At 35.2% G+C, this 15,218-nt stretch overlaps 1 protein-coding gene across 1 annotated transcript in view; it reads right to left on the reverse strand.

The window, feature by feature from the left end:
• LOC103526969 (uncharacterized protein KIAA0825) overlaps positions 1-15,218 on the reverse strand; it is a 40,999-nt gene that overhangs the window by 15,544 nt on the left and 10,237 nt on the right. The window contains exon 2 of the mRNA XM_008492115.2: positions 1,149-1,288. Within this exon, the coding sequence (XP_008490337.1) occupies positions 1,149-1,279 (131 nt within the window). The 5' untranslated portion in view covers positions 1,280-1,288. The remainder of the gene's footprint in view (positions 1-1,148; positions 1,289-15,218) is intronic.

Below are 15,218 nucleotides of genomic sequence, written 5' to 3' on the forward strand. Positions count from 1 at the left end.
AACTAGGTGATCTTTAAGGTGCCTTCCAACCCTGACAATTCCATGATACTGCACTGTGCAGTGGTTCCCAATAGTTCCTTCTCCTCTATCTTTACCATTATTGCTACTGTGGGATTATCTCTATCACAACTACATTTGTAAGCACTAATTCATGAAATGAAACTGTACAGAATTTGATGAGTAATATCTATAAAAAGCATGAAAAGAGCCTCAGTTTGGCATGAGCAGCACAACAAGAACTCACAAATGTCCCAAGTCAGTTTTCAGTGAGATACTGCAGCAGTTTATCTCCATTCAGGAGAGCAAAGATCACTAAAATTCAAGGACAAAATGAGAGCTTTATTAAAATTGCACAATCCTAATTACTGCTATTTCTTCTGTCTCTAAAGGTACACTTATTTTTGTAAAGGGGCAATTAGTTTATTTGCTTAAGAGAATATTTCAGAGATCATAATATTTTAAAGGTACTTAAGAGTTTAGCCACAGAACACCACCAACACTTCTCAAACAAAACCCTGAGGTGTTGTTTTTTTGTAGTTATGGAAAAAAATCTGTACCAACAAAGAACTCTCCCAATGTTCCACTATTTCTATAGAATTTATATTTGGAAACCAGTATGTTACAAAGAAGTGGGTAATGTAATATATCACAAAAAATATTCTTAGAAAATCTTTTATTTCAGCTTAAGAGCTTCAACTGAAATAGGTAAAATAATGGCTTAGAAAATAAGATTTGTATATATTGACTCACTTGCACCATTAGAAATGCTCTAAGATTATACTGAGTTAAAACTTAGCTCTTTTGTAAAATTCTGTAGCTCTTTTAGTGAATAAAAATTCTACCTCATAGCTGCAGGAAATACAAGTGCCATGGGAATATACATTTTCTTCCTCCACTATCACACCTACTTCAATAATTCCTAAGATTAAGATGATTCAACTGTTAAAAATACCATACAGAGAAAGACTGTAGCATAAAAATCATATGCCATTAAAAATTTGTTAAATGCTTAAGTGGTTAAGGTAAAAATACTACTTAAATAATTATGAGAATTTTAACACACAATGAAGAAAGAAAGAAAATCTGTATTTCTTCCTAAAGGCAATCACTTTCACTAATATTTTGGATACAAATAAAATACTCTTTACCTAGAAGAGTTTTTCTTTATTTTTTCATCCAGATCACTAAGGATCTGCTGAAATTCCAGTTCTCCAGGAAGGATATTTAGCAAGCAGTCTAAATTAGAAGAATCAAGAGAGTATTCTCCTCCCCATTCCATTTTCAGAATCTGTAAAACAGATACAGAAAGGTGGTTAAGTAATAAAAAAAATACTTCAGTATCAAAGTGTACAACACCTTGTTCCTTGGAAATACTTAGAATGTGTTCATGAAAGGAACTGTAAAATCAGTATTGACACACTAAACCTTGTGCATGCTTCTGAGTAGAGTCCTACAGATTTTTAAAAAAAAAAACATTTAGAAAAAAATTCTCCTTATTATAGCTAAGAAGTCTGAAAATAAATAAACCTGTTAGAGGGTAAAATTATTTTCTGTATGCTTTTATTTCTGTTTAAGGACTAACAGCTTTCTGAAAATTAAATACATCATTGCAAATGAATCAAAGATTAAAAATCCAGACCAAAACACCATAATATTGCAGAAAACATAGTGCATAGTACACATTGTGCTGAATAAATAATTTCCCAAAACAAAGGTCAAATCGAGAGGCCTACTCAAACTAAGACACTAAATCATAAGTGTTTTTACATCAGAAACAAAGTATTAGCAGAGCTATTGTATTTTTTTCTGTTTTCTCTTTTTTGAGAAATAGGGAAACTGATTTTACAACCAGTGAAGACTGATATTAAATTAAAAAACTACATGGAAAGTGGACACGTATTAATGACTAGTAAATAATGTCTGCTATTTAGTTTTTAATATTACCACTAATATTGCAGTACAACATGAAGGACTAACGTGACTATTTAGACTCACACAATGTTTGGCAACAAACTAATTCACCTTATAATCAATATTTATATAGCAAAGGCCTAGAGGGACTACTAGAAAAAACAGATTGAGAGTTTTTCCAAGTGAATGATGTACAAGACACACTTCAAAAGAACACCAGATTAATAAGAAGGGTCAAGATGGGAGATTTGATCAAATATCAGTGTAGACCTACGAGCAGGAGAACTGCACATTTCTCCAGCACAAATAACACCACTGCTTTTGATTTTTCTTCTTCAAAACAAAATTAGAACAATTATGAAATTCTTTTGAGCTTACTATCACAGACATCTGAGTTAACAGCAGAATACTACAAAATATTTCATGGACATATAATTTTCTAAACGTCTCAGAAGCTACAGTATACCCCTTTGCAAATAATAATTCAAAAGACTTATAACTTTTTAGGATGTAGCTGAAACTCAGTCACTCTATACACCATGTAATGCATCAAGGGATGATCAATCAGTCTTTGACAGATGTTACCATAAAGATGCTGTAACTAAAGGCAGAAGTTAAAAGGAATTGTCCCAAATGATTAAATACTTTGGTCCAGTTGTTCTGGAAAAAACAAGCAAACAAATAAACAGAAAACACCAAACAAGACACCAAAAGACAGCAGGTCTTCCAGGGATGGTTCTGCAACCTATGGAAAAACATTGAACAGCACTTCACAGAACTGAGATTAAAGGACAAATATATAAAAAAAAAACCCCAGTTTCATTCATGTACACTTATATTCAGACATGGTGACATAAACCCATTCCCTTTTCACTTCAGAAATACCTCAGTTTATACAGAATGTGATGCTCACTCCACTCAATAGCTGTACCTCAAACCTATCTTTTATTCAACTGAGCTTGTGGAACAGTTAATGGCTGGGGCAAAATATATGGATAACAGATACATGTAATGCAGAATTACCACAGCTGGGAGTGACTGAGATAAAAGAGCAGCAGAATCAAATTTTTGTATGAATATTTATTCCTATGATGACTTCTTATACGATAGCCAAGAGAAGCTTATGTTCCTCAGAAAAAAATACCAGTGTAGTTTACAGACCACTTACCATTTAAAAAATTCATCACATGAAAAAAAAATCACCTTGTAAACATGACAGCCTAGTTTTTGTGTATGCATTCTTGTAAGACTCCCATGTCATACTTTGTTTCACTTGTCAAAACAAGGTAATTATTCCTTTCAGACTTGGCACAGGGTGGGAGAAGCAACATTTTCTCTCATCAGTTTTCAAATATTGTTTCAGGTGGTCAACAGTAACTTCTTAGGATGAAAATCTAAGTATTTCTCTAATACAGGGCTATCACACGAAGAAGCAAAACGCAAAAATGTTTCGGAAGGAAAAAGTACATCAAGATGTAAAATTAATTCAGAATTTTAATTAATTTAATAAATTAATTTGATAAATTAATTTAATTAATTAATTCATGAGTTTTGCTGTTACTTAACCAGTGGGAGGGCCCTGGCTGCACTAATGGGCTTTTTGCCTCCCTTGGGCCACCAGGATGGGCAACCTGGCAATGTTCTTTCCCTCTTGTTCCAGTTATCCCCCTTCTTTGCAAGAGAAGTCAGACATTGCTGCTCCCTCACAGCCTGTATAATGCAACAGTCCTCTGGTGGCCAAAAAAAAAAACAGCAACCAACCCAAAAATAAAACAATTTTTGCTAAGACACAGATCGGTTTCTTAGGATTTATTATTTGTAATAATCTGGTGAAATAACTCTGTTCTGAAACTCCAAATTCACTCGAAGTATTTTAGATAGTAATAACCCATTTTACTCTGCAAAGGTGATTAATTTAACACTTGATATTATGCTGCACAAGAACTGTCATCCTATCATGCTTCTATTTACTATTTCCCTACAGTGAAATATTGCTTGTTTTGAGATATATTCAAGTGCTAGAGAACCTTCAGATGCAGCTCAGTGTGTCCCTGTCTATAACAGGTATACTTATTTTCAAAACATATTAGAGGACCATTCACCACCTTTAAAATTATGTAGCTGTCATTTCTTTCTGTCAGCAAATCAAGAAACTTAAACCTATGGACACTGTAACTTAAAAAGAAATACTTCTCAGGTCTCTTATCACAGCAACTTAACTTCATTGGCAGACTGATACTTTTTTCTATAAAAATACTTATTTCTAAAGCAAGGTTTCTATAAAGTAAATTTCACTCCATAAATCGGTCTTTAAAAAGTTGTTCAAAAGGTAAGGAATGACTGACAAATCATTAATTTCATTCAGTTAATGCTCATGTATTGTTTTAGCTCTTGTATGATGACACTTATTCCTGAACACATCAGACATTACCTTTAGTGTGCTTCAAAGTAACTTTTAAATTAGTATGTTTTGAATTTAAACAATAATACACTTAAAATATTAGAAACTATTATCTAGGACAGGTATTCACTTAGCAACATTTTTTTTCTACACATAATTTTCCACATTTCAGCACAAAATGCTTTTCCTAAGTGCAATCAAAGCAGCATGGCAATCTAATTTCCTGGACTGCTACTTTACAGCCAGTATAAATATTTTAAGTTATTCTAACACTATATGAGCTCTCATCCCACCCATATTACAGGCACCAAAAGAAAATTGTTACCATTAGCACTACTTTAAAAAGATAATGCCAAAAAAACTGAAAACAAGGATATTTCCAACTGCAGCACTATTTGTACAGAGAGCTAACCCAATTGTGGAAGCTTTTTTCTGATTCTGCTTCTTCTCTTCCAGACACCTCTTTGTTGCTCTAGCATCCCTGCAAAACTGAAAGGGGCTGAGGGAGCTGACAAGGTTTGTTATCACTCAGCTTACACTTTCAAACCATCATCTTCACAATGGTTTCTTTTATCCAGCTTTAGCTGCACCACTGTTCCCACAGCAGGCAGTGACAGTGATGGCAATGGCTTGAGATGGAACTGAGCAGTGAGAAACTCCTACTGCTCTGGACTACACCTCATCTGAATATTTCAAGTTTTTGGTTTTTTCTGGAAGCCACACAGAGATTACTTGAGAAGCACATTTTTTTAAAAAAAATTGTGATTTCTTGAGCTCTACTCCAACTCTGTAAAAGCCTCTTCCTGAATTTTCTGTGCTAAAAATCCTTTCAAAATTGCATCGCTGTTTAAAATAATGACTGGTAAAAGAGATTAAAAGTTCTGGCTGTAAAAACTCATTCTTGCTTCTGCTAACAGGCAGGAACTGAAGACCTCTCTATGGATTTTCTGCTTTACCTTTTATATTTACTTGTTTCCCAAACTTTGCAGAATCGTACACAGCTTTTACAAAAAAAATACCATAACATCCCAGTGAAAAAAACCTTTAACGCATACAGAAAATAAGTGCTCATGAGGTTTGAATTTACAAAATATTGTGAATGCCACAAATAACTTTGAAACAAGTTTTATTATGTTATGCTCCCCCCTGTAGACTTCCCAGATTTGCTGCTGTCCTAAAGTTATACTTAAATGTTCACTTTGTATTAATCACTTAATATTCACAAGGAAAAAAACATTTTCCTTTGTATCTTTCAATGACAGCTTCTCAGAATTGGTAAGTCAATCTGTAATGGTACTGAACACAGTTTTTCTCCCAGATTCTGCCATTATAAGAGAAAGAAATTTAGAGGGTGGGAGTAAGATACAATGCAGAGTGGGACTGAGCAAACACAGTCCTCACTGTGAAGGAAACACGAAGTTATCTACAGCTGTAATACCAAAATGCAGTTCTCTGACCCAAGGCAGCTGTATGAGCCATTGAATCGTCTTAAAGACTTGAAAAAGAACAGGTATGTAGTCCCCAGAAATCTTCCTATACTAAAAAGAAGCTAATGGAGATTTATTAAAAATATAAAATTATATTTTCATTTGTTATTTTTTATATCTGTGGGTTTTTCAAACCAGGTTGCCAAGTCTTGTTTTCCAGGCACATGATCCATGAGTTCACCCTACTGTTTCTCTCCCATTTCTTGAGTCACACAAAATGAGATGCTGAGAATATAAAGCTAAAGAATCAGTACTGGTTTTTTAGATTTCCTGCTACTTGGGACTGATAAGAGATGCTCAGAGACAAGGAGAGAATTCTCATTTACATAAACTTAACCCAAAAAAACACAGGTCAAAGGCAGCACCATCTGCAGGTACAAGGAAACTCCTGAGGAGTTATCTCAGAAGAAAGCAGAAGAAAAAATAATTTTCTGGGTAGCTCTTCAGTGAAGCAGTCCCATAACATCTATGTCTCTAGGCATTCATACCTGGAATCCCACAGTGCAGAAAAAAGAGATTCAAGATTTATAAACAAGACATTCTTAGACAAAAACTCCACAAACATAAAGCACACTACTTGTGAAAAGTCAGTGGCTTTCCCTACCTTCTAAGTTAGTCTGTACAGTTACTAAAACTGTGACAACACGTGTTTGTGCACTACTGTGTTTCTTTGTTTAGGTTTTGATTTTTTTTCCCTTTTTCTGGCTTTCTTGAGTAGAACTAAAACAAGTTCTTTCTTTTGTGTGTCTGCATTTCCATTATAATTAATACAATAAATACTGTGATTAATTATAATGCATTTAATATACATAAACATAATTATAACTTTAGTAGGTTAAAAAAACCCGGATAATCCTGGTGCAATGTTGTCTTCTCTAAATATGATTTAAGGTTTCACACACCAAAAATAAATAAATAAAAACCAGTCATTCAGTTTTCTTCCACAGTCACATACACACAGCCACCACATAAAATCCTCTTCTGCTCTTGCCTCTGATTAGCACTACATCTATCAACCTCATTGTCAAACAGACAAGCTTGAGGAATGATTATTATGAGTATTTAAAAAATACTTTCAAAGCACAAAAAAGTTTACCCATCTGTAAACTAAATTATCACTAATGGACAGACAACAGAGTCTTAAAAAGGCTCCTTAGAAATACCTACTCCGTGTCTTGTTATAATCCTTTTGTTTTGGACTTGCCAAGAAAATATAAAATGACTTGAATAATTTCAAAATAGCATATTTTCTACATAAAGACCTGAGGATCAAAACCATTAAGTAAATTCTGCATACTGATATGAGAAAATGTCCAAGACCAACAATTCTTTTCCCCAGAAAGATTGCATGGCTTGTGATTGTTTCTGAAATACAAGAATATGAGATATCTCCTCCTATGTGTGTGTCTAATGATGCATCTACTGCAGAATTGTTTTTTCAGTTGTGGTAATAAGAGATGCTATTTAGGGATAAAATGTAAGTTTTCCTGCTTTATGTCACTTATAAACTCAGAAGAGGCCATGCTTTATAAACCTCCAAATCCCTCTCAGAACTGTGCTCCCCAAAACACCTGCTACAGCTTTCCCATCTTCCTTATTAGTCTGAAATTGCACAGATTTATAAGGACTGTGTTGAAAGAACTAATCTTCTAACACATAGGTAAAGAACCTAACACACACAATTTTCAACTAAAAACCTTACAAATATATACTAGCAACTTCTACTCTAGACCATAAAAGCCTTTTCTTTTCTTGTTTATTGGAAAAACCCTCCATCCTGACACAATACTCTTTGAGGACAACGGTATTTAAAGGAAAGAAATTTCCAGACCTTTGAAGTCTTACAGTTCAGTAGATACAGAGTTGTTAGAGTGGCTATTTTAACAGGAAATAGCCTTCCAGTACAACTATTATATTTTAAAATAATTACAAAAAAAAGTCTGTGACTACAGCTTTTAAAAGGTAGGCTGAATTTCAGCTCCTTCACTCCCGCACATTCTATTTTCTTCCATTACTTGTCAATTTAAAGCTGAGAGTCGGGAAAAAAATGTCAATTTCATAAAAATCAAATACAGAAACTCTCCACAGAGATGTCTCCTAAGTGGGCCCAAGTTTAAAGTCTTAAAGGTTTCTTTAGTCGTAGAAATGTCATGGAATTTTTTTGCCCTAAATACTATTATTTAAGCCTCTTACTAAAATCTACACAGGCTAATATGAAACCTTTTACTGAAAACTCCAAACGTCCATTAATTTGTTTTTCCCTTCCTTTAGAAAAAAAAGGAAAAAACAACAAACCAAAATCCTTTCATTTTTTCAATCAAAACCTTAAATCAACTTTTCCTGGCATAATTCATCTTCTAAAGGTTTCATGCACACTGCCTAATGCCCAATACATCATTAAGATACTGTGAGGTAATGAAGTCATAAATCCCTTCCCATTCTCCTATGATTTCCAGCTTCAAAAGCACTGTTAAGCTTCTGTTTCTCTCTCCTTGAAAACAAAACAAATCAAACCCACAAGCAGTGACTTTCTGCTTTCTTTTACCATGTACACTGGAGTATATTTGCTGGAGTACATACGATATAGAACAGGTGAGGTATTTTCAAGCTCACAAAGATAAAGTCCTGTTTCAATAAAAAGCATCTCCTTGCCCCAGACTCCACACATAAAAAATATGCAATGGAAACCTCAAGCTTCTTAGTCAGTCTCTCATCCAGACCTTTAAAAAACAGATCAAGTCAGAGCCCTCTTAAGAATGGAGTTACCATTTCTGAACACATAATAAACCCTGAGTGCTCTTATTCAAGTGTAACAGCAAACTCATCCCAGAGGAGACAAAGTAGTTTGGCTGAGGATATTTGGTTGTGTACAAACTGTAAGAGGACATCAAATCATAAGTGACAACAGCAATGAAGCACCTCTAACATCTTCCTCCTCGTTGTCTGTAGCCTTTTTTTCTTTAAAGCACAAATATATGGAATGCAGGTTAAAAACTAGTTATTTCCCACACCTTTATACAGTGCTCTTTGCTATCCAATGCATTGATGGCTGGACTTGATCTTAGAAGTCTGTTCCTAACTTAATGATTTTATAATTAATTGCCTCCTCACCTTCAACACTTTTATATTCCTGCTTTGCAGTCTACTTTCCAAAGAAAATGGGCATAAAAAACCACCATCTTTCTGCATTTATCTTTCTCCACACTCCCCCAGGTGTACCTTCTTCTCAGTTTCACCCAAGTATTCCACAGCAGTAGAAGACTCGGAGGTAATTAAGTTATAATCAGTTTCAGTAAAATAATAGAGCAGATAGAAAAGAAAATCCCTGTAAATGACAGCTGGACTTACCCAACATTTGAAATGCAGTCTAAGAGACAAAGCCTTAAAACATTTGTTATTCCTAATTAGAGATGCAGCCATGCTGAGATGCTGGAAAACATGGGAAGTGATGACCCTGGTTGCTTGAGTAACATGAACTGCAAGTTGTGTCAACAAACTGTTCCCAAAATGCAGTATGAATGGAACTGGAGAGAATGGAACTCAGCACATACAAGACAGAGTTTTGAAATGATCATGAAAGATGTTTCCTAACATCAAACTTCCCTCAATATGTCAGCTAATATGTCGGAATGGTCTGGTTACAGAAAGGATCTGGACCTTGCTGGACCAAGGCAGGATTTCAAGACACAGATTTATGATTAAATCCAGAGGTTTGGCTTTGTCAGGTAGTTCTGAAGTCTCACTCAGAATAAGAACCTAAGTCAGTGGCACTCAATGCACTAGTCAGGAGTCTCAGAAACATCCCACCTTCTATGTCTGTGTTTCTGAGTAACTCCTCAAAACAACAATTTGCACATTACTGCCTCATGCTGCATAAATTACTCAGAAAGAGAGATGCAGAGGAATGAATAAAACCCAGAAAGTCCAAGGAAACTGCATGAGGGTATGTGTGAATTCTTCTTGAAATTAATGAGAAAATAAAGCGCCAAAACTGCAGAAAACCTGAGATTCTGATGACTTTGGTACTGCTGGGAACAGCATAATTCTTTTACCTAACTGAGAGGTACTGAAGAAATGCCAGGTGCACAGTTAAAACCAACACAGTAAAAAAACCCACATCTTACACATGTAGTATAAGAAATAGGAGGGCATAACTGCACAGGATATTGCCTTTACCTACAGATGGCAAAACACCCTCCACATCTCCCACAAGAATTCCACTCATTTCAGCTGTTCAAAAAACAATTTAGGTTATTTAGTAAAAATTCCTGGCTCAAAGATTTCTCCCTTCATCACCACTGATGTCCGAAGATGTATGATAAATAACAAACAAATAAAAAGGATGACCTGGTTGAGATCTTTCTTAGACGTTTTCCTGTGCAAATTTGGATAGATTATCTAAATTTTATTCTGGGACAAAGACTGTTGCTGTTTCTGTTCCTGTTTCTCTACTTCTCTTAACATAGAACAACGTCACATTACATTTTTAAAAACTGCAGATGACTTGCTAATACTTGACAAACGAATAAGATCTTAAAAATAAAAGATTGTTAGATTGTTCTGTTTCTTAGTTTAATCAATGACTAGACAGTTTTTAATTAAAAAAAAAAAAGTTTTTTCTGATTTTTACATCAAAAGGTCATTATTAACAACACTGTTTAGACCTTAACTTAGATATATTCTTCAAAATGTTTCAATATCTTTGCAGTTCAGTAGTATGCAAGATAGGAAAGAGCAAAAAGGAAAGGGAGCTGAATACCTTCTAGATTTGTTCCTGTTGCTACTACTTTTTCCCCATTTAGTTAACAAAATTCTTATAGCCTACTTAAAAATCATATTAAAAACACTGTATTTTATCCCCTCCAATTATTTTGAACGCATTAGTAGTTATATTGTGTTATCTAATACTATGCAGACCAAATTATTTTAAGTATTGAATCTTTTGTTGTCTCAAGAAATAGTAGTTGACTATCACTGTCTCATTTTCTTTTTTTTTTTCCAAAAAAGAGAGAAATGAGGCACTGAGAACAGATGTTTCTATAAGGCAATTTTCCCTTTAAAACTCCCACACTACGTAGCAAATACAGCACTTCCATAAATAAAATTTAACGTAGTAAGTCAAATATATTTTGCAGAAAAACATTTTATAAGTGAAATGTCATTGCTTTATCTCTTCATGACCAAACGCTGCCACACTGACAGAACTATCCAACTACACCAGTTGTTGGCAGTCCCCAGGGTTATGCAGTCCTGTAAATCACACCATGTTTTTCAGTGGCTGAGTTCCTCACACCCAGCTGCAGCTCTACTGAATACATCAGGCTAAAAGGCATGCAAATCCTTAAAGTTCATGTTTCCTGCACAGTATTTTAGTCTCACCTGCCACAAAACACTATTTCCTAGATTTACGTGTTAGACAAAGTACAGACAAGTGGGACAACAGGCTATGGTTGCTGTGCCATGAAAAATACAAAGTGTGGATGTCACAGAACTCATTATAAGAAACTAAGTGCATTCAGACAAAACCTGGGTACAGTACTACAGAAGATGTAAGAATGAAGAAAATGAGATAAACTGTAATTTTAAAGAATTATTATGTAGCTTAAAGAAAGATGGTTAAACAGAGAAACAATAGTTCACAAACACACTTTCTTAAACTTACAGAATCAAGGAATGGTTTGGGTTGGAAGGGACCTTAAAGCTCATCCAGTCCCAACCCCCTGTCATGGTCAGGGACCCCTCCCATAGCCCAGGGTGCTCCAAGCCCCATCCAAGGTGTCCATGAAAGCTTCCAGGGATGAGGCAACCCTAATTAATGCTCCTCCACTTAATCAGCAAGGAATCATGGAAGGGTTTGGGTTGGAGGGGACCTTAAAGCTCCTCCAGTCCCACCTGGACAATCCAGGGACCCCTCCCCCAGCCCAGGGTGCTCCAAGCCCCATCCAACCTTCAGCACTGCCAGGGATGGGGCAGCCACAGCTTCTGGGGGCAACCTGGGGCTCAGTACCCTCAAATTAAAGAATTCCTACCTCATGTCCAAACTGAATCTCCCCTTTTTAAGTTTTAAGCCATCACCCCCTGTCCTCTCACTACACAATGTAAAAAGCCCTACCCCAGCTTTCTTGTAGGCCCCCTTCAACTTGCACAATGACATACTTGTATTTTTCTATGCTTGTTATACACTTGCACTTTCTTAAACTGTGTAAGATAAATATTTATTTTAAAAAATATTCTTACAGCACTGTTTTTTAGATTATTTTATAAAAGTATCTGTATTACATTCATGTTCCTGTCAGATCATTTCAAGGAGATGACCAGAAGCAAACACAAGCTTGGGGAAGTTCTTAGCAAATGTATGAATCCCATTCAAGCCATTAGTAGTATGTATAGACTTTGTTGTTAAGTAAAAGAATACAAAAATTGCCCTAAACATTTTCAGGGTTTGAGGTAAAATTATGAAGATGAAAGCCTATTTCTTTTTGAGAACATATACACAGTAAAAGTCACCGGGCTTTGCTAAAGCAGGACAACAAAGGCAGAAAGAACACAACTATTCTGAATCTCCTAGTCTTCCACATGTTTGGGAAAAATAGTGGAAACTATCAAAAAGGAAGAAGGCAAAAAAGAAAAAAAGATACATGTTTCTTAAAGGTTATTTGTTACCTCTAAAAATGTCCAGCTGTTATTTCTATCTTGAACTATCTGCGCTGTGACACAGAGACCACTTCTGAATATCAAGATATTTCACAGAATCACAGCATGTTTTGGTCTGGAAAGGACCTTAAAGATCATCCACTTCCAACCCCCTACCATGGCCAGGGACATCTTCCACTAGACCAAGTTGCTCCTAGCCTTGTCCACCCCCTTTCCAACAAGTCCAGTGTATGACAGACGATCATATACTCTTGTATCAGTCAAACGTAAGTGGAATTACTCTTTATGGAAAACAGGCAACACAATTCCACATGTAACTCCTCTTGGTTCCTAGATCACAGAATGGCTTGTGGTCCACACCTTTGCAATCTACAGGTCTATTTCAGCTTCAGGAAGCAGCCTGTTGAGTCCCTTTTTACACCTGGATACCCTCAGGGACATGGAAAAGGACAGAAGAGCCTAGCTACATATATATGTATGTATTACATATAAAAATATTATATAAAGATACATAATATATACATATACATATAAATATATATATAAAAATATATAACTAGAAAATATAGCTCTTGACACACTTTACATATACTTAACTTATTTGAAAACTCAAACTCCTTGTCCAGTTAAACTTAACCTTCTAGACACAAATATTTATTCAACACAGATCATAGCATTTTTTTGTGTTAGAATTACCTTTAATTTTTAAAGCTCTGCTTTTAACTGTAATCACGACAAAATATAAGTTTTCATATACAAACAGAACTATTCAGCTCTTTTCCACAGTAAGCTATGAAATGGGGTTGGAAGGAAAAGAAGAAAACTCAGGTCTATTGTGTGCTTTGGTCGAAAGGACTTGCTGCTTTGAAGTTTATAACATTTACTAGCAACAAACTCTGCCCTGACTCAAAACAACTCTATTTCTCAATGGCACATACTCATTGCTACCTGTCTTACATATTGAGCTGCTAATTTTTGACTCAGTTTTTGAACATTTACTTCTAAGACCTAACTTAAATCCCCTGTAGATGCAGGCTGCTACTGCTGAACCCTTCTTACTCTACTGAATACTTCTGCTCTGCTTACCAAGCTGGTTACCATGCTTGCACCATTATAATGGACACAAGAATATGGGCCAGAAAATAGCTGTGATTCTCTCTTGGGTAACTGGTCAAAAAAGATGCAATTAGCAAATCACAGTATAATATTATTCACGCTACTGTAGATGAACATAGTTTATTAAGTCAACACAGGAATCCCTTCTTTCTGCTATTATTATTATTATTATTATAGCTTCTCAATATTTAAAAAAATCCTAGTTCAACCTTATTATCTCAGAGTTTTCTCAAAATTCCTTTGATAATTGTAGGAGTTCCTACCAAATAAATATGAAACAGAACTTCTGGAGTATGAAATTAATTATGATGGGACAGTCATTAGTGGAGAAAAATACAAAATAACTGATGTTTGTCACATAATTTTTACTGAACTTCACTTAAGTCAAATTTCATTTATGTGACTTCTGAAATGTGGAAATTTATTTCACTTTGACAGCCTAACGACATGTTTTAAAAATACTGCAAATGAAATTTAGTATAATGCATTTGCTTAAAATTTCTTTTCCACTCAGATGACTCCTCTATTTCAACAAGCTTTTAACAGCTGGTATCACAAACAGGCAGGAGAATAACCTGTTACTTTATCAAAATATACAATTGTTTCTAGCTCCAGTAGTTCTGGAAACAGTCACTACATACCATCAGGGCAAATCAGTCGGGATAGAAAGGTGAAGGGCAGATTATGCCTTAGAAATCAACAAGAAGAGTTTAATCACTGCGTGCAATAGATTCTGCTGACCATGGCCTCTCAAATCCACTCAAAGCCTTTGGTGAGTTTTATCTCAATTTCTTAGGACAGTAGGAAAATATTCCAGGCCCCTTCCCTTACATTTGGCTGAAGAAACCTTTGCAAGGGGCAGGGCATGGAAAATGGAAATTGTACAAATCCCAAATACTGGCACTACCTTATGATTTTTCTCTAAATAAAAATAAAAATAAAAAAACAATAAATCATAAAAAAACACCTTTCCCACAAATGAGACTGCACTGAAAATGAGTTACACAAGCAAAGGCATCTCCGCTGACAACTGAACTACACATTGCAGTAGCAACTGAAATGTTAAGTTACCATCTTCACAAACTAGCCTATGCAAAAATGTAAATAAATTAATTACACTCTTACGTAAAAACACTTCATTGTAAACACTGCGAAATGCGTTTGTACTGTTCATATTAAAACCATTATGAATTTGAAATTAACTGTGGAACTGCGCAAAATAATTGATACTCTCTTTTGCCAGAAGCATCTCCTCTGAGCTGCTGAAAATCTGAAAAATATCTTACCTTTGTACTTGAAAACACTGCGAACACTGAAATGCTACATTTTGAGCTTATTATTTCTCTCTCCTTGCTCTTCAGACTTATTCCACAGACAGAAATTAGAAAACACGGTCTGATAAAACTAACCTACACTTTGCTGAGCATGAGACATGAGGAGACAGAGATGGATACCAAAAGAAAAGGAATATATTTAAAATTATGACCATTTGGCTGAGTAGCATGGTAAAATCAACACATTCAGGCAGAACAGCTCTCCCCCAACTCTAATTAACCCAGAGTAAGTCCACGCAAACTGTAACCTGAATTTTACATGTTCTTCTAATAAAGTATTCTGTAAGTTGTTTTGCCTTTTTAATTTCTGGACTT

The sequence above is a fragment of the Calypte anna genome, chromosome Z, assembly GCF_003957555.1.
Source record: "Calypte anna isolate BGI_N300 chromosome Z, bCalAnn1_v1.p, whole genome shotgun sequence".
Lineage (NCBI taxonomy): Eukaryota > Metazoa > Chordata > Aves > Apodiformes > Trochilidae > Calypte > Calypte anna.